This window comes from Calonectris borealis, chromosome 19, assembly GCF_964195595.1.
Source record: "Calonectris borealis chromosome 19, bCalBor7.hap1.2, whole genome shotgun sequence".
Taxonomy (NCBI): domain Eukaryota; kingdom Metazoa; phylum Chordata; class Aves; order Procellariiformes; family Procellariidae; genus Calonectris; species Calonectris borealis.
In genome coordinates, this window is record NC_134330.1 from 12,647,592 (window position 1) to 12,664,940 (window position 17,349).

Here is a 17,349-nt window from a genome sequence, read left to right on the forward strand (position 1 = left end):
GAGGGGCTGGCAGCTCCCCCGGCCCCTCCGCTACGTCATCCCGGTCCGGGCGGGCGGCGGGCATGGGGCCGGGGGCGGCGGGGGGCTGAGGGCAGCGGGCAGCAGCCTTTGTACGGTGTGTAGGGGGGGCGGCAGCCGCCCGCCCGCCGAGCCGGCGGATCCAGGCGGGGATGGAGCCTCCCCCGGCGCAGGGATGCTGCTGCTGCCGCCGCCTCCGTCCTCGCCGGGAGGGAGCGCGGCCCGGACTGCTCCCGCCGCCGCGGCTCTGATGCCTTCGGGTTTTCCGTGCCGGCTCCCGGAGCCACGGGGAGCCCTCGCCGGCAGCGGGTGAGCCCAGCGCCCTGCCCCAGCCATGCAGGAGCCGGAGCGGGGGGTGCCCGGCGCGGACTCGCCGCAGCCGGCAGCGGGGCAGAGCGGTGCCCCGGCAGCGGGCGATGCCGTCCCCGCGGCCTCCGCCTGCCCAGACCTGGACACGCGTAAAGGCGTGGGGGGTGACAGTGACAGGGCGACCTGCCAGCTGTCCCCGGGGCTGGAGGGGGCCGGAGCACCCCAGCCCCAGGAAGAGTCCCCGGGGACCCCCGGCGGCCCCCCTCCAGACCCCCAGCGGGTTCGCTCTGCACCGGAGCTCATTAGGCCTCTGCGAGCGATGGATGGGCTCGGACACGACCGGGCAGACAGACCCCCCCAGGTAAGGCGGCTGCCGGGGTGCATTTGCTGAACTGGGGTTCAGCAGTGCGCGTTTTGGGGGTAGAGGCGTTGGGGCATCGGGGGGATGTTACCTTGGTACGAGACGGGCATGGGAAATAGCTGCGCTTGGCTGTGGCTGAGCCACCCACAAAACCTTCCCTGTGGGGCTGGGAGCTGCCAGAGCCGCTGCCATGCACCGGCATGCGAGAGAAGGAGCTGCTGCCTTCACTGCCCTTCTGCAGGGATTTCCAGCTGCCTCTCCCCTGACTGGTGCTGGAGCTCCTGTGGGGTCTTGCCAGAGCCCTGATGGGGCCAGCACTGGGCAGAGCCCACCTGGTGCAGACACAGCCCCTGCACCAGAAAAGGCTGAGCCATCCCTACGGTGTCTCCTTGCTCCGGCAGCATCAATGGCTCTGCAGGTAGTGGCAGGGACACGATTCACCGCCACCCCCTTCCAGAGCATCCCCTCCCCGCTCAGGGTAGCCCAGGAGGGCTTGGGGCACCTGCACTGCAGGGGTAATCTGTCCCTGCAGACAGCACTGGGGCACCTCGGGGCAATGCAATGCCCGGCCCCTTGCAGCTTTTCTCTAAAAACAGCCCGAAAGGCTCCCTCAGAGTCTCACCTCCTCGATCCAGGCCACAAAAGTTCATCAGCTCGTCCTGCTTAGGACAGCTTGCCCTCCTTCTTTCCTATGGGTAAAATCAGCTGTCTTCCTGGGATCCCCTGGGGTCTGGGGTAGCTCCGCAGTGCTTTTAAAATAGGTGAGAAATCAGGTCTTGGCCTGTTCTTCTTGGGCACGGGGGAGAAGAGCTGAGCAGAGCTGATTGGGGTTTAGCAGGAGGTTTTTGAGCCAAGCCTGTGCTGTGCTGCTGAGCCCGGCTGGAGAGCAGGCTGGACCGGCCCGCAGGAGAAAACCTGTGCTGCTGAAAACCCACCAAGAGAGAAAATGGTTTCACTCAAGCACAGTTTCTTATGTGTCTTCTTCGAAGGGCTGTTTATTGTGATGCTTCGGGAAAGGCCACATTGAAGCATGCAGTCCTTGGTCTGCCTCGGACCACAGCCCCTGGCCGTTCCAGAAGCACCCCAGCCAAAAAATGGGGCAGCAGAATGGGAAGGATTTCTGCTCCCACCCCTCTTTTCCATCCACCCTGAGAGTCAAATGGGTTGTGCCAAACTTACTGTCTTCTCTCCCTGTGGGAGAGCCGGCTGGCAAGGGAGGGCATGGGCACTGTGCCTTGTGGGGGAGCCTGGGTGGGAAGGCTGGGAGTGGCAGGGGGGCAGGTGGCTGGTTCAAAGGGGTGTTTGTGGATGCCCCAGCAGCCGAACAGCATCCTGTGGCCGTGCACCCAGCTCTAGCTGATCCCTGCAGTGGGTCCCCCATGCACCAGCTGTGCACATGGGTGGTGGTGGAGGGGGGGAGGACCCTGCTTGGTTTCTATGGTGGTGACTGTGGAGCACCTGCCATCCAGTTTCCCTTGGTCCTTGGGCTGCTTTGAGTGTTTCCCTGTGATCCTGGAGGCTCCTGGCTTGGTGGGTGACTAATATTTCCCTTTCCACTCCCATGGGGTTGTGGCAGCACCATGGTAGTATCAACATAGTACCAGTCTACCGGGGCAGTACCATGGTGGTACTTGATGGTACTGATGGTGCCGTGATGGTATCAGAGCAATGGTACTGTGGTACCTGGTGGTACTCTGCTGTATTGTGGCAGTGCCACAGTAGTACCGTGATGTTACTGTGGTGGTACCATGGCGGTACCATCCTTAACATTGATGTTGATCCCCAGGAAGGTTAACTTGTCTTTTCCTGGGGAAAAAAAAATCCAGTATTTCCTCCTGAAGTCAAGTGGCTTTAGTGATGTGAAAGGCTTCCAGTTCAGACCCAGGAGGGAGCTCAGTGCTGCTGTCCCCGGCAGAGCAAGTGCTGGTGCTGCTGGGCTGTGGAAGCCACATCCTCAAACCCACTTCCTAGGGGCAAGGTGCTGTGTTACAGCTGGGGACGAGGGGACGCTTCCATAGCTCCCCTCCAAAAGCATGGCTCTTCTTGGCCAGGCTGGGACAAGCGCTGTGGATGCCGTGTGTCCTGCTGCCAGAGCTGGGCTTCCTTTAGGACATTTGTCCTTGGGATGTCAGAGCTGCATTATGCAAACAGGACAGCTGCCTCAGGGAGTAATCTCCTAGTGCGGGGAAGAGCCTCCTGAGGGCTCATCGCTGACAGAGTTGATTAAAGATGTTGATTTTATGATGAAGCTCTTGCCGTATGTCCCAGCCTCCACCACTATTGCTCTGCCGTTCCCTCTGGGACAGTCTACGGGCAGATGTTAAGACTATCCATAGGTCAAGTTAATCTCAACTTTCTTGCTCAGGTCCCTCCTGAGTGCTGAGGGTGGAGAGCTATTGCTCTTCTCCCATTTGGGAACTGGCAAGGGATCTCTGGAGCTAGGGAGGTGGGTTGGGGGACACACCTGGAACTTCCCATCCAGCGCCTGCCCCGAGCAGGGCTGGCTCCAGAGCTGGAAGAGGTTGCTCAGCACCTGTCCAGGCGAGTGTTGAATATCTCCAAGGGCTGGCATCCCACCACCTCTCTAACCCTGTCCCGAAGCTGCAGCACTCTTGTGGAGAAGAACGTTCTCCATAGGTCTGGTGGGAATTTCCCTTGTTGCAACTCATGCCCATGTCTTCCCATCCGTTTGCTGTGTGTCTTTGCATCCTGCAATGCACCGCAGGGTTTCCTGGCTCCTCTGCAGAGTAATGGCACAGACGTGCGTCCCACCGTGCTACTAATGCTACTTGGGGGCTTGCTCTCACGATCGTATTCTTGGTCCTGGGCCTTTGAAATCGCTCTGGTCTTGCTTTCCAAAATTTCTGTGTGGACACAGGAGGTAAGAAATGACTTTCCTGCTGAGAATCTCCAGGCACTGCAAGTGTAGGATCCCAATCAGAAGAATGAATATCAGAGAAGGAGAAAAACGATTTCTGTGTAGGAAGAATGGGGTCACAGTGGCACAGATACAGTCTGGCTGGAAATTGGAAAGTTCCCATAATGCAGTCAGACGGATTTTAGAGCACTTCCCACAAGAGCTCAGTTGTCTGCATCTCTTATGAGATGCTGCTCCAGTGGGATCTGCTTTGGCCCTGAAAACTCGGGATGGTTTGGGAGCAGGTTGCTGAAGTGAAGGCTCTCTCCTGGTGCCCTAACTTGGAGGAGGGGAGAGGAGCAAGGTCATTCACTTTCTGCATATTCCCTGCATCCTTCCCTTCCAGGATTACTCGTCCCCCCAACCTCCCCTGCTACAGAAGGGATGAGCTCAGTGGCTGACCATGTCCCTGTTCTGACAGCCCATGAACCGCACAAGCAAGGAGCACGGCTAGGGTGCTTGGAGTTGGCTATCGTGACTACTTCTCAATCTCCAGAGATTGCATTGGATCTCAATTTCTTTAAAGCCAAGCTTCAGCTTTCCTAGAGGTCATATGAAGCTGAGAATAGTCAATAAATCCGTAAAACCCAACTGAAAATGCTTAAACCAAGGAGCCGCCCAGTCAGTAGGAATTTAAATATCCACAAAAGAATCTGTTGCTCCCAGTGGGGCTTAATAATACAAAGCACAGATACAGTAAGAATTATAAAATGCTGGTAAAGATCCTCCATGTCAAGTGTTCAGGCCAAGCTGCATTTAACAATAAGCTCAGTGCCTTTTGCAGGAATTTGTGGCATTTCAAGATCCATGGGCAAAGATGGAAAACTATTCATTTAATGTCTTAGGGTGCATAGAGCGGTAGCCTTGACTAGAAAGGGTAGGTCATCAGAATAAAAGATGGCAGTAGGGCGAGAAGTTCTTCCTGGGCAATGAGGGCAGTTCTTGCTGTTACAGACACCATTTCCTGCAATCCCAATTAGAAGAAGATTGTATTCCATCTTGCTCAAAATCTGAGTAAATTAATTTTTCTTGTCTTGGCAATGCTCAGCCTCATGCAAATGACTTAGTGCTGTTTTCTGCAAGCACTATGAAGGTACGGCCAACCTCAGACAGCTGCCTGCCGTGAAGACCCAGTGTGACTTTATTTGTAGGAATGAATGGAAGAAAAGGCAAAGCGAGACTGTATGAAGGGGAAGGTAATTTTCATTTTAACTATCTTTCTAAGTAATCTTATACTCTCTGTACAAAGATACGTCCAAATGGTTTGTGACGTCACTTGTGTGGGACGTGGAGAACGAGGGACACCAGCCATTGCTTCCTCACTGTGTCCTTGGCTCCTCTGGACTGGTGATGACAAACAGATTTTGGGACAGGGCTGTCACACCGTGTTGGTGTCGGCCATTACTGCACCGTGATCTTTCGCCTCAACATCTTTCTTATTTCACCTTCTGTAAATTTTTGGCGAGGGCACTCGCCAATGTCTTTGCTTCCTTGTTTTAGGTGTCCTCTGGCTGTAGCCTTCCTTCCTGCTGGAACAACATGAAGAGAAATGGCATGTGCAATGCTGGCTGCCTTGCTGCCCTCCTCCTGCTGCGGGTGCAGGCTTTCTGCATCCCAGCCATCTGCTTAGCAGTTCTGGGAAAATACCCTTTTGGGCATCGGTTTGTAAGTCTTCTGCTGCTCTTGCCGTTCGCATTTCCATATTGACCACTGAACAGCACCTCTGGCTCTTGTGAGTGGTGCAAGGGGATGATTTTTTCCCTCCATCTCTTAGCTACTTGTTAAAGCCATTGGAGATTTGGGGCTTCTCAGGCCAGGACAAAATCCTGTAATTGCCCCAAATGAGTTCTTGCTTTACGGCAAGGAATGCCGTTCCTGACATGCCAGAGCCTGGGCAACTAGAACAGGTTTTAAGCCAATGTGACCCAAGCAGAAAAGGTGCTCTTGGCCCCTGGGAAACTGCAAGTAATTTGGAAAACAGGAACAGGTGGGGAGAACTGTGGAGCAGGTATCTAGGCAAAAACCGAGCTGTGCACACAAAATCTGCCACTCTAGCTCCCGGATGTATCTTCCAAGGTGGAGCCTCTTCAGAGCTGAGCATGGTAGGTAATCCAGTCTCTCCACTCAATAAAAGCAAACTTGTGAGACCACGAATACTGTTGGTGAGGCTCTGAGGCGGGAAGGAGACCTGGTATTAACTTTTCAAGCTATGATCCTGTTAGAGGGCAGAGGCACGTCTGTATGGGAAGGGGATTTACTGAACTGCAGCTCAGTGGCTTTCCAGGGTGAAGCACTGACACAGCCCGGGGCCACTGTGGACAGGCACTCTGTTCCCAAGTGCATTCATCAGTACCAAAGTCTCACGCCTTTCTAGGGAGTGTTTCTTTGGATTAGAGTTTCTGTTACAAGAAAGATGAGATATCAGAGAACAATCGTCCCTGCTCCAGCCATCAAAATACCAAACCTGGAAAGAGCTACATTTTATCATTCTTCCCCAGGTTTTTTTTTTCTTTTTTGCATGCTTACAAAATAGAATTATCTGACACGTGGCATCCAAAAAGAGTCCAGATGCTCCACAAAGACCTTGGGGTTGTCTGGGCCTGAGCCTGCAGTGCTGGGAGCAGCAGGCTGACCTTTGCTCACAGCTAAACAACAAAAAGCCCCCAAAATTTCTATAGGGAGCCAATACCCATGTTTTAGCTCAAATGATTGGCAACGCGCATGAGCACGCAAGAAGCAGAGGTTGCGAAGTCTTTCTGTGCTTGCAGTGAAGATGTTAACACATTTACTTCCCACTACTTCTACGTTTTGCTTTTTTCTAGTGGAAATAATGTTGCTTGAGCCTACTTCTCTGCAGATTCAATGACTCGCTCAGCAGCAACCAGAAAAATCTGCAATGGGGGAAAAAGGTAGCTTGGCTGTCTTGGCTCCTGATCGGGCACCTGAATTTTACAACCGAACTAGGTTTTATGATATATAGCCTGGCTTTCATACGTTTCCAAGCTGCGCAATGAAACAGTGATGCCGTTGGTGTCCCCTGACTGCGGTGGGGATGGAGCACAGTCCTGCTTTACCAGAGTGGAGCTAGGCCAAATCCTTCTGAAAGCTGATAAGGGACGAGGGAGAAGCTTGTACATCAGTGTTAAAATGGTAGTTGGTAGCACAGGCTTTCTTTTGTTTCTCATCCTACGAAATACAGTCATCTTTCTCACAAGGTGTGTAGTGGGAAAAGACCCTACAAGGGACACAGGGGTCCCCAGGGGTCACAGGGTGACCCAAGGGCAGGAAGGTGATGTTGTTGTCGTACTTGAGGAGCTTGCTTTGCACAACCCCCTGCTGCAGGCTATCTGGTAACCAGGATGGATCATATCCCAGCAATCATCAGCTGCAGTTTCTGGCTGCACACATCCTGGGTTTGCAAAACGATTTGTGTTTAATGTGGAGAGAGGTTGGGTCACAGCTGGGGAAAGCCTGTCCGGGGCCACACACACCTTGTCATGCTTCTGCTTTAGGCAGGTAACGGCCAGCTGGAAGGAGTATGGGTTACAGGTCTCTGTACCACACTGGAGAGCAGGGCGAGGAGCAAATTGAGGACTGATGATACCAGCAGTTGTTCAGCCAGCGGAGCACCTGTACCCTGAGCAGGACCCTTCCCCTGCGAGAGTCCCCGCTGGGTCCATCCCTGGGAGGACTGCTTGCTGCGGGTCTCTGTGCTGGGCTCTGCCGCGTAGGGACGGGCTGTCCTTGGGGGAAAGGAAAGGGTTTCTCCAAATCCTCCGTCCCTCTCAACTGACTGCCCTGTTTTATGTCTGATTGTGAAAGATGAAGAAGCGCACATGCAGTACGTCAAGAGCGGTTCAGAGCTGCCTTTCCAGCAGCCGTGCGGTATTTCGGTGTCATTTTCTCTCGTCTGCTTGCAAAAACTCTTGTATTTTGGATTTGCTGTTAAACGTGAAAAACCGTGCCTCATTGCACGCTGGACCCGGTTGCAGCCTTGGATTTTGGAGTGCTGACACTCTGCCTCTGCCCTGAGAGTTTATTTTCCACTCACATTCCGCCTTGTCTCAGTTTTGCAGAACCATTAATTTCTCCCTGGTTGGGGAGACTGGAGAAGTTGAGCTCATCAAAGGACAGCCGAGCCAGGGCGGTCAGGGCGACTGAGCTGATTTTTCTCCTCCTGGAGTAGCTGGGTTTGTTTTCCTGGGACCGATGATGGTGGCTTTAAAGATAGAGAGGACCCGAATTTGTGAGAATCCAATTTCAGCTGCATATCTCATTTTAAACAGACTGTGAGGAGCATATGAAGTGGTCAGAGGGTGTGCAGGAGAGGATGCCTGGGGAAGTGTAAGAAAGAGCAAATGTATAGTGAATGTTCCCTTGAATCTTAATATCTTGCAATTTGTGGCTCCAGCACTTCCCATGCTGGAGGCAGTATCTTTGAAGTTAATAGCCTCGGATGGATTTTTTCTTCCGTGAATTTGTTACACGGGGTGATAACAATCAGATAAATGAGGAAATCGCATAAATAAGGGCAAGTAGGCTGGAAGAGGGACGGGCAGAGGGAGAAAATGCTGACTCATGGAAAGAGGGAGTTGGCAATGCACAGGGCGAGGAGCTGGTGGGGAAGTGCCATGAAGTCAACGGAAGAACAGAGATGTTTGTGTCTGAAACCAGGAACCCAGCGCAAAATGAAGGAAGCGGAGCAAGTGCTGTGGGACACAGACTGCCTATGAAAGGAGTGGCAGAATAACCACGACTGCATCCCAGGCATGTCTCTTACTTCACCCATACCTTTAACAAAAATATCCCTTTCACCCCCGCTGGGATGATGCTCGCCGCGGCGCGAGGCGTGCTCGCTGTGCCGGCAGCGGATGGGTTTTGCTCTCGCTCACTGACCGAACAGGAGATGATGCTATTTTTGTCTTGCTTTTGACATGCAGCGAGGGCACTGCAGAAGAGCAGTCTTTGGAAAATAACTTTGTTCTGTGAGGGAGCCGATTCCCTTGGAACTGGATGGAAGAGGAGAAAATGGATTGGCAATGACAGGTTTCATTTCCAAGTGGCGAGGATTGAGAAGTTAAGGCAACTAATTACCAAAGTCAGCTGGAACGAACAGCTAAAGGGCTTTGACACGGTGGAGGCTTGGTGACAATGATTTCAAATGAAGGAGAAGTGGTGGGTTTAATATATCCAAGATAGCAGGAGAGCTGGTGTAGTTTCACCTAGGAAATAGATCTGCAAAGGGGGGTTGGTTTTCAGAGATGGCTTTTGCGAAGCAAATCTGGCAGCTGGACCCATATCTGCTGGAGATGGGGAAGTCACCGCAGGGACATCTTGAAATTTTATATAAAATCAGTCATGAGATTGCCTGTTTCCAAAGGCCACCTAAGACCTCCCGCTCGTGGGGCCACCTGGTAAATTCTTCCTCCCTGTCTGGCTCTCCTCAGGGATTTTAAAACAAGGCTGGGCTTAGTCTTTGGCAGATTCCCCGGGGCTGGCGCGGGGGAAGCCCTCCTGGCCGGTCTGTGCCAGGCCGTGCTGCGAGGCACCGGCAGCCCCAGCCGCATTGCAGAGCAGCCGCTGCAGGCAGCGTCTGTCGTCCTCGCTCTGGTTTGATTTACTGTTACCCAAATGGCTTTCTGCAAGTTTTCCGCAGGACTTTAAAGACTGTGCTGGATGCTGGGTACTCCAGGGGGATTTTGACTGCGTGACCCATTTAGCAGCCTGGCTGGGCACCTCTCCCTGCAAAAGCTGCTGCAGCGCTCTCTTGCTTTTTGAAGTTTTTAGGTGAAAAAACAGCATTCCTGCAGCTGCCCTGCTGAGGCTTTTCTTTGTTTGCTCGTTCTCAATGCATCCTGAAGAAACTGTATTTTGGGCTCTACCTGCCAAAAGAGGTGACAGATGATGACGATTTTCTTGTAACGGGAGGCTTCAAAGCCGTGTGCCTGCTGCACAGGGGAGGCACGGTCTGCTCTCCTCCCTCAGCATCCCTGCTGCTCTTCTCTTACCTTGTTCCCGTTTTAGAAAATTTCCCCCATGGCCGAAGAACATGTCACGTGGGTTAATTTTTTAGTGGCCGAGGATGCTCCTGATCTGGGGGACGTGACTTCCCGGAGACCCTCCCTGCCGCCCCGCGGTGTCAGCTCTGCCTCAGCTCCTGCCGACTCCAGCTCACTGAAAACTTCCCTGACGGAGGGATGCTTTTGGATTTCAGCTCCTGCTGGCACTTCTGCTTGTCTTTATGGAGAAGAGTTGCTTCGGGGGCAGCCTCTGTGCGTCTTCTCCCGAACGATTTCCTCAGCTCCCTTTGAAAAACACCATCCATGGGGCCATGAGCGTGGCCTGCAGCAAGGCTGCACCACGCAGCGCGGGAACCTTGAGGAACAGCGGAGCGGTTAATAAATTAAAAGCTATTTCATTATAGGAAATGAATGTTTAATGAGCATGGGATGACGTCTAGACAGTCCTTCGGTTCCAGGCTCTATGCGGTCTTGGAGGAGGGTTCAGCCGACGCAGCCGGCGCCAGCTCAGCGCCGGGGGGAAGATTTGGCAAAATTTTCCTGGGCAGTGAGGTCCCTACGTGGGACAGACATCCTGGCATGGCAAGGATCTCCTGCCTCCATGTCTTCTTGCTGCAGATGCCCCTTGTGCCTCTCTGGGCAAAGCCCCAAGTAGCTGCGGCCGCAGTGGGACGTGCTGGCAGGCGGGAGGCTTGGCTGCGTGCCTGGCCCCATCCTGGAGGACACAGCCGCGCTCTCCTGCTCCATGGCCCCTTGCCCGGGGGTCCTGCAACACCCAGGGAACTGGCAGGGTCTCTGCGTGGTCTAGGACATCCCAACCTTTGCCACATCATGGGCTCTGCAGTCGTGGCAAGAAACCTGGGCTGAACTGGGGACAGCCCAGTAGGATGAGGGTGAGCGGTTGTGAGTCTTTGCATCCTGCCCCAAGGATGTTGTTTTATAGCTACAGCAAAGGGGTTTCAAATACAGAAATTGGGATGTAAGTCCCCAAAAGATCCCGCTGCCGTGCTGGAAGTGCTAATTGTCCCCTGCAGAAACCCAGTGCTGACGGCGTCAGGTCCTAGCTGCCTGACGGGGAGAGGCAGGAGCACGTCAGCTCCTCCGCAAAAGCTCTCCAGCTCCTACCCACGTGCAGAGGTTGCTGGCTGAGTTTGCTCAGCCTGTCTCAGTGCAAGCAAGCACAGACAAGAAGCCCGAGGCCTCTCAGCAGTGGCAAGAAGGTGGAAATAATGTGTTTTGACTCCATCCCAGGGGCTGCCTGCTTGGCTCTGGGGATGGCGGCAGTGAACCAGCCCAAGGCGCTGCCATGCACGGCACAGGAGGTGCTCGTAGGACCCCCCCGTGCACCCACCCTGCTCTGTCCCCCCATCAGCACCCACAACATCCCCTGCATGGCTGCCCAGCCCAAGGAAGTGCTTTGCTGTTCCTGGAGCCAGCGATAGGGAAATATTCTCGGGGGCACCTCACTGTCCCTGTAAAGCAGCAGGGATGGGACCGATGCCACAGGATCTGGTACTGGGTCTCTGGGCCCAGAGCACTGCACCAGGCAGGGTGCTTGGCTCCCAGGGGAGCTTCTTGGCTCCCCCAGGCCGCTGAGTTTGGGGAGCTCCTTGGTTCCTGGGCCTGCCCTGACCACCCTTGGGAGCAGCCCTGAGTCGTTGGAGAGCGGGAGAGGCCACCCAGGTGCCCGGGGGCTGCTGTGGAGCGATGTCCCCAGGGACTGCGGCAGTAACTGCGCCTTTGTGCCTGGGGGAGAAAAAAAAAAGAATAGAGGAAAATAAATATATTTTTGGAAAACGGTACAATCTCTTCCCATGGTGCATTTCACTCCAGCTTTCTCAAACCCTGGGATTTCTGCAGGGTGGACACCTGCAAACCTCTCTGCCCAAGGCCGTCAACTCGTGGCACCTACCATCCCTTCTTGGTGGCTCAGAGGGCTGGTGGGACCTGGGGACACTGCATGAGGCCAGTAGGGAGGGCTGGGTGTTATTTTCTGAGGGTGGTTTTTTTTGGTTTTCAATCTCTTTCAGTTGTATTTTCCCTCCCGGCTCTGCCAAGGTGTTTCCATAAGGCATGAGAGGTCGGGAGAGCCGAGGCATGGGCATGGCAGCCACACCGTGGGATTCGATGGGGTGGACTTTGTGGCACTGGTCTCCTGCCTTTTTTCTTCAATGGCTGTGACTGAGAAGTCAAAATACAGTATTGGTCAAAAGCGTAGTGAGTTTTAGCCCTTCTCAGACCTCCTAGAGCTTCGCGGCACCTGAGTGCTGTGAGCTGCCTGTCTGACTTCTTGCTACCAAAAAAGCTTGGGCAGCATTTCACTGGTAGCCGAGGGACGTTTCACTTGTAGCCTTGGCTTGCAAACTGCAGAAGCAGAGCTGTGCACCAGGAAGGTCACAGCAGCTCAGCGGCACCAGCAAAGACTTGCTGGGCACTGGGAGCGGGTCCTGCAAGACCTGCCTGGCTGCTGGGAAAACATCTGGCCAGGTCTTCCCGAAGTGCGCGGCTTGCTGCTGCCATACGGCAGCTGTGAAGCAATAGCTTGGCTACGAGCTTTGCTAACGCACAAAAATACTTTCTGGGAGCTTGCTTCGGGCGAGCCGCTCTGAGCAGGAAGCAGTAACCACAAAGCTATATATACAGCTCCCGGCAGAGCTGCTGCTGCTTTTGATGTGACAAAATTAAGGTGGTGTTTTGCAAAGAAATCCGGCATGTCGCCTTCTTCCGGAGCCGAGCCTGACACAGAGAGGACAGAGCTCGGGGCCTGGCTCCTGCGCGGGCTCCTGGGCCAAACCGGGGGAGCGGGCACAGGGAGAGGGGCGAGGAGCTCTCGTCGCCTCCAAGAGGTGTGCAGTGCTGGAGGCCGCCGGGTCCCTGAGCCGTGGGGAGCAGCGCACATGTCCGGGGTGTCACGGCTTATGCTCTGCCCGCCTGGCTCTTGCTGGCTCTTGAGCTGGTTTGGATGATACTGTGGCAAAATGCAAGTGGCTGGGGACGACATGAGGGTCTGGGGAAATTGAAAGCGTCCTTAAAGCTGTGGAGATGGTAGCTGTCACCCACAGGTGATGTAGCCCAGCCCCGAAGGCCACTCGTCCCCCAAAGGACGTGCAGCCCCTCGCCTCCTCCTGAAATCAGCCTCCGCGTCCCACCCTGCCCCTTCGCTGCCTGCACCGCGATCCTGCCAGCCTCCTGCACAGCCAGGCTGAGCTCGCTGCAGGGCCAGGGTGGGCATGCAGCTGCGGTCCCTCTCCCCGGGCAGGCGAAGCCCTGCCTTGCCTCTCCCGTGCTGTTTTGCAGAGTGGGACTGACTACGGCTTCCTCGTGAGCCAGAACACGAAGCTCCTGAGCGCGCTGGAGGACCTGCGGCACCGCTGCTCCAGCCTGGCCGAGGAGAACAGCTTGCTGGTGAGCAGAGGATGCGGCCGGCTGCCGGCACGGGATGCTCCGTGGGGAGGGAGTCCCGGCCGGGGCGAGCTGCCGTCTGCTGCCAACTCCGAGAGATGCCAGCACATGGGATCAGCTGGGCAGGGCCAGGGGGGAAAGGGGGTCTGGGTGCTTTGAGTCCCCTGGGTGCCTTCACAAGCAGGACCCCTTCCTCATGATGCGGAGCGGGGCCAGGACCCTCTGCCGCCCTCTCTGCCATCTTTGTGCTGCTTGCTTGCTGGAAACCGCAAGAAGCTTTAACGCAGCTGCCTGAGAGCAGGCAGAGAGCGAGGCAGTGGCGAGCTGACAGCAGGGGAGGGGGAAGTCGCTCTTGTTTCCTCTTTAATTGGAAAAGCAGAAACACTGATTCACTCGGCCTTGGCTTTGGGCGACAGTGCAGCACTGCCCCCTGCTCCCTCGGAGCTCGGCACCCAGCTCCTCCCCAGCACCCAGAGCCAAGCCAGGCTGCCACAGCCGGGGCCGCCCATTCTGCCCCGCTCCCCCATCCCTGGGTCCCCAGGCCCATGGTGGGCAGCCAGGACCCTCAGGAAATACGAAGAGGGGGTGTTCCCCTCCTGCCTCCTCCCTGGAGAGCATCAGCCCCTTGCGCAGCCCTGTGGCGTGGGGATGCGGCCACCCCAGGCCCCTGAAAATTTGGTTGTTCAGCATTTCAGATTTATATCACCAAATTCAAAATGCATATTTTACATAATTTTCTTACACTAAAAGCATAAATCCAGTATGACCTGCATGCTGGGGGGTTACCCCTTATCAGTCACCTGGATTTTAGCAAAGCACTATCGTGTAAGCTCTCATAAAATCTTACTCTGAAAAATCAGCCTCGGTCTTCCGGCTGAAGAAAAGCAGTGAAAGCAGCAAGCGCCCATGGTGGGATCTCACAGGGGTAGGGAGGAAAATAATTGGAAGGATCAGCTGACCTGACATTTTTGCTGATGTGAAAAGACAGCACAACACATCTGGGTACGACCTTGAGAGAACCAGCCGTCGGCAAGCGGCAGCTTATCGAAACGGACAGATAACAAATAAAAGGGGATTAAGAGCGAACAGAATCAATGGGAAGAAAAAGGACATTTGCTTTGCAAACATCATAAAGTCCTTTGCCACTTTCTCCCTGTTCCCCCCAACTCATGCTTCGATGTCTTGAGAAAAAGGACAACGGCGAAGCTTGCAGTGGCAGCACAAATCTGCAGCGATGTGTTGAGTCCTGTAACCCCAGGGAAATAAACTGGGAAGACTTTGGAAGAGAAAGCCCGAACGGTGGGCGGCCAGGCCAGACTGATGCTGGAGACGCGCTGAGTCTCAGCTGGCAAAGGCAGAGCCTGCAACGAGCGTGTTGTGGACCTTGCAGGATGGCCTGGTGTGGGGTGAGGGGCATCTCATGGGGAGCAGGAGGTCACATTAACAAAAATACTGGGAAAAACACAGGTTTCGGTGACTGGAGACGTGACAAGAGCAGAAGTAGGTGTTTAATGACTGGGACAGTTATAGGAGAAGAGGCCAAGCCCCAGCTGGGAAAAGCCCTGTGGGCACAGAGCGGGTCAGGCAGGGCTGGGGACCTTGGCTTCCCCCAACACCCCCGCGCGCAGCTTCGAGCTGAGCGGGGGCTTCACCTCGAACCTCTCCTTCTGTTATCTAGCGCAGGAGCTGCTTCCCCCAGACAGAGGAGAAGGTGAAGCACCTGAAGAGGAAGAACGCGGAGCTGGCGGTGATCGCCAAGCGCCTGGAGGAGAGAGCCCGGAAACTCCAGGAGGCAAACCTCAAAGTCGTGAGTGCGGGGGCTTGCCCTGCTGGGCACGGCTGGGATGGGAAGCTGAGCTAGGAGAGCACCTCATCACCGGGACTTCTCGTTTGCTACTTCTATTGAGCTAGAAAGGCTTTTTCTTTCCCCTTTTCTTAAACCAGCAAACACGCTTTGCGCATCAGCAGCCGTGCAAGAATCACGAAACTCCGCCATCACCAGCTGCTCCTGCTCGTGTGGGGGGAGCTGGCTTTGAGCAACTTCCTCCTGCTTGGTTTCTTCTTGTAAATGTGCTGACCTACCTTAACGTGTTAGCTTAAGGTAATTAGCTCAGATTTCCCTGGGCAAGTCGTGAAAATAATTCATCTGACTTCACCGAAAAGAAACAGGAAGTATTTGAATAAGAAAAGGCGTGCGGTAAAGCAAAACAGGAAGGGGTGAGAGACTCTGCTCTGCCCCATCCACACCTCGCTTGCATTGCTGTGCAAGCCGCATGGTGTTGCTTTCTCCAACCCCATAGCAGCTTGTTGCAAACCCTGTAGTATCTGACACGGAGCAGGAGCGGTGGGAGGTGGTCGTAAGATGTGGGATCTTGGGCACAGAGCTTCCTGTAGCCCAAGAGCTTCATGTACTTGCATGAGCTTCCTAATTGCAGTGGAGTAAGGGAAAACCTTTCTTCCGTTGGAAGGAAACCAGGGATTGCGATGGGGAATTCAAGCCCTTTAGGGCAGAAAGGAGGAAGTGAAAGATTTGCTGAAGAGAAGGTAGGGGGTTTTCCTGGCACCGCCGGCCCTCTCTGTCCCCAGGCACCGTGCCGCCCGTCTGTCACGGGGTTTTGGTACTTGCAGGGCAACAGTTGCTGCCAGATGGACTTGTCAGATACTATGTTAAGAGAAATCATTTGCTATACATCCAACAGCTAAGTAGACCCTCCAGCAACTATAAAAATACTGTTTTATTTTTTTCCCCAGTGAAACCTTGGGGTGGTGACAGTTTAAGACCTGTGTGAGCCCTGGGAGAACCGACTTGCTGGGGTCCTGGGCTGGCCCTGGTCTCCCAAGAGCAGAAATTGCTTGGACGGCTGAGGCTCGTGGAGGCAGGACCAGGCAGCTGCACGCCCAGAGAAGGGGCCTTGAGGAGCTGGGGTTAATCTGGCAGAGGTTGCCTTCGGTGCCTGGTACGCAGGTCCCATGGAGACAGGGCCCGGCATGCAGCTTCTGCATGTGGGCAAGGTGCTTGGGAAGGGAGGAAAAGTTTGCACAGAGGGTGCCATGTTCCTGGTCTGGCAGGGGAGAGAGTCCCCCCTCGCCAAATTGTCAGGCTTTGTGCAGACAAAAATAGCTGGGCAGGGAGAGGCAGGGTTTGATAACCCAGGGACTGGCTGTGGCCTCACTGCCCGGAGGGCTGGGATGAGCAGGGGGACGTGAGCTGCCCCTTCCTCCAGCTCGGCAGTGCTGGTACCCAGTGGGAGAGCTGGCCCCAGGGACGGGGGTGCACGTTGAGAGCAGGCATCTCGTGGAGACTGCAGCCGGGCAGCCTCAGCTCCTCCCGAGGCCTCTGCCCAGAGCCTGTGCCCAGCCAGCTGCCTGTCCCCGCCTGCCCTGCTCCCCCGTAGCACACTGCCATCCCCACCCCTGCTCTTCCCTCCTCATAGGGAGCATGTGAAGCTGAACTGCTTCTCCTGCCGAATATCTCCCAGTTGTCCGCTGGCCACGCTGGCCCTTGCTAGGCTCTCTCTTGCCTCCCCCTTTGCTTGTATCTTCCACCCCTCTGTGCTGAAGCCCTCTTTCCCGCTGCCTAGAGACCCACAGAAGCTCCATGTCTCTTCCTCGTTTGTCCACCTCCGTCCTTGCTCCCATACTCACCTTTCCTGCCATCCTCCCCTCGTCCTCTCTGCTGCCTTCTCCTGTCTTTCTGCCTTTGTTGTGCTTTTCTCTCCTCTCCCCACCTGCTGTTGCCCTGCCTGCAGCCCCCTGTGCTGACTGTACCCATCGACCTCATCTGCTGAGCACCTTCTCCTTCTCTCCTCTTCTCTGACCCACTTCTCCATCCAGCCCTTCCTTTTTCCTCCCACTTTTTTGTACGTCTGTCATGCTCCTCTGTCTGCTTGTCTGTCCTTTGGGGCTAGGCTGCATCTCTTGACAGTGCTCCCTGACCGATGGCTGTTGGGGTGATGGTTAATGAACACCAGCACATGTGGCCTTCTCCCTTGCTGCTCTCTCCGGCGTAGGTAACTGCTCCAGTGCCTCTGAAGGGCTCCAGCCTGGAGCTGTGTAAAAAAGCATTTGCCCGCCAGCGTGCCAAGGACCTGACAGAGCAAGCCAGTGCTCTCCTGGCGAAAGACAAGCAGATTGAAGCTCTGCAGCAGGAGTGCCGGGAGCTGCAGGCTAAACTCATCGCAGGGAAGGTGAGACACTTTCTGGGACATCACTCAGTGGCTGGGGACAAGCAGTGCAACAACAGTGACGGGATCCAGGCTCCAGGAAGCAGTGTGAGGGCAATTAGTCCCAAGTGCAGACTGAAAACAGAGGGCATTTAATGT

The 17,349-nt window shown here is 55.0% G+C and overlaps 1 protein-coding gene across 1 annotated transcript in view; it reads left to right on the forward strand.

Annotated features, from left to right (window-relative positions):
• The first annotated feature begins 352 nt into the window (after positions 1 to 352).
• Positions 353 to 17,349, forward strand: part of TSPOAP1 (TSPO associated protein 1) — a 72,004-nt gene continuing 55,007 nt past the window's right edge. Inside the window, exons 1-4 of the mRNA XM_075169055.1 lie at positions 353 to 688; positions 12,923 to 13,030; positions 14,706 to 14,834; positions 17,038 to 17,214. Coding sequence (XP_075025156.1) covers positions 353 to 688; positions 12,923 to 13,030; positions 14,706 to 14,834; positions 17,038 to 17,214 — 750 coding nt within the window. The remainder of the gene's footprint in view (positions 689 to 12,922; positions 13,031 to 14,705; positions 14,835 to 17,037; positions 17,215 to 17,349) is intronic.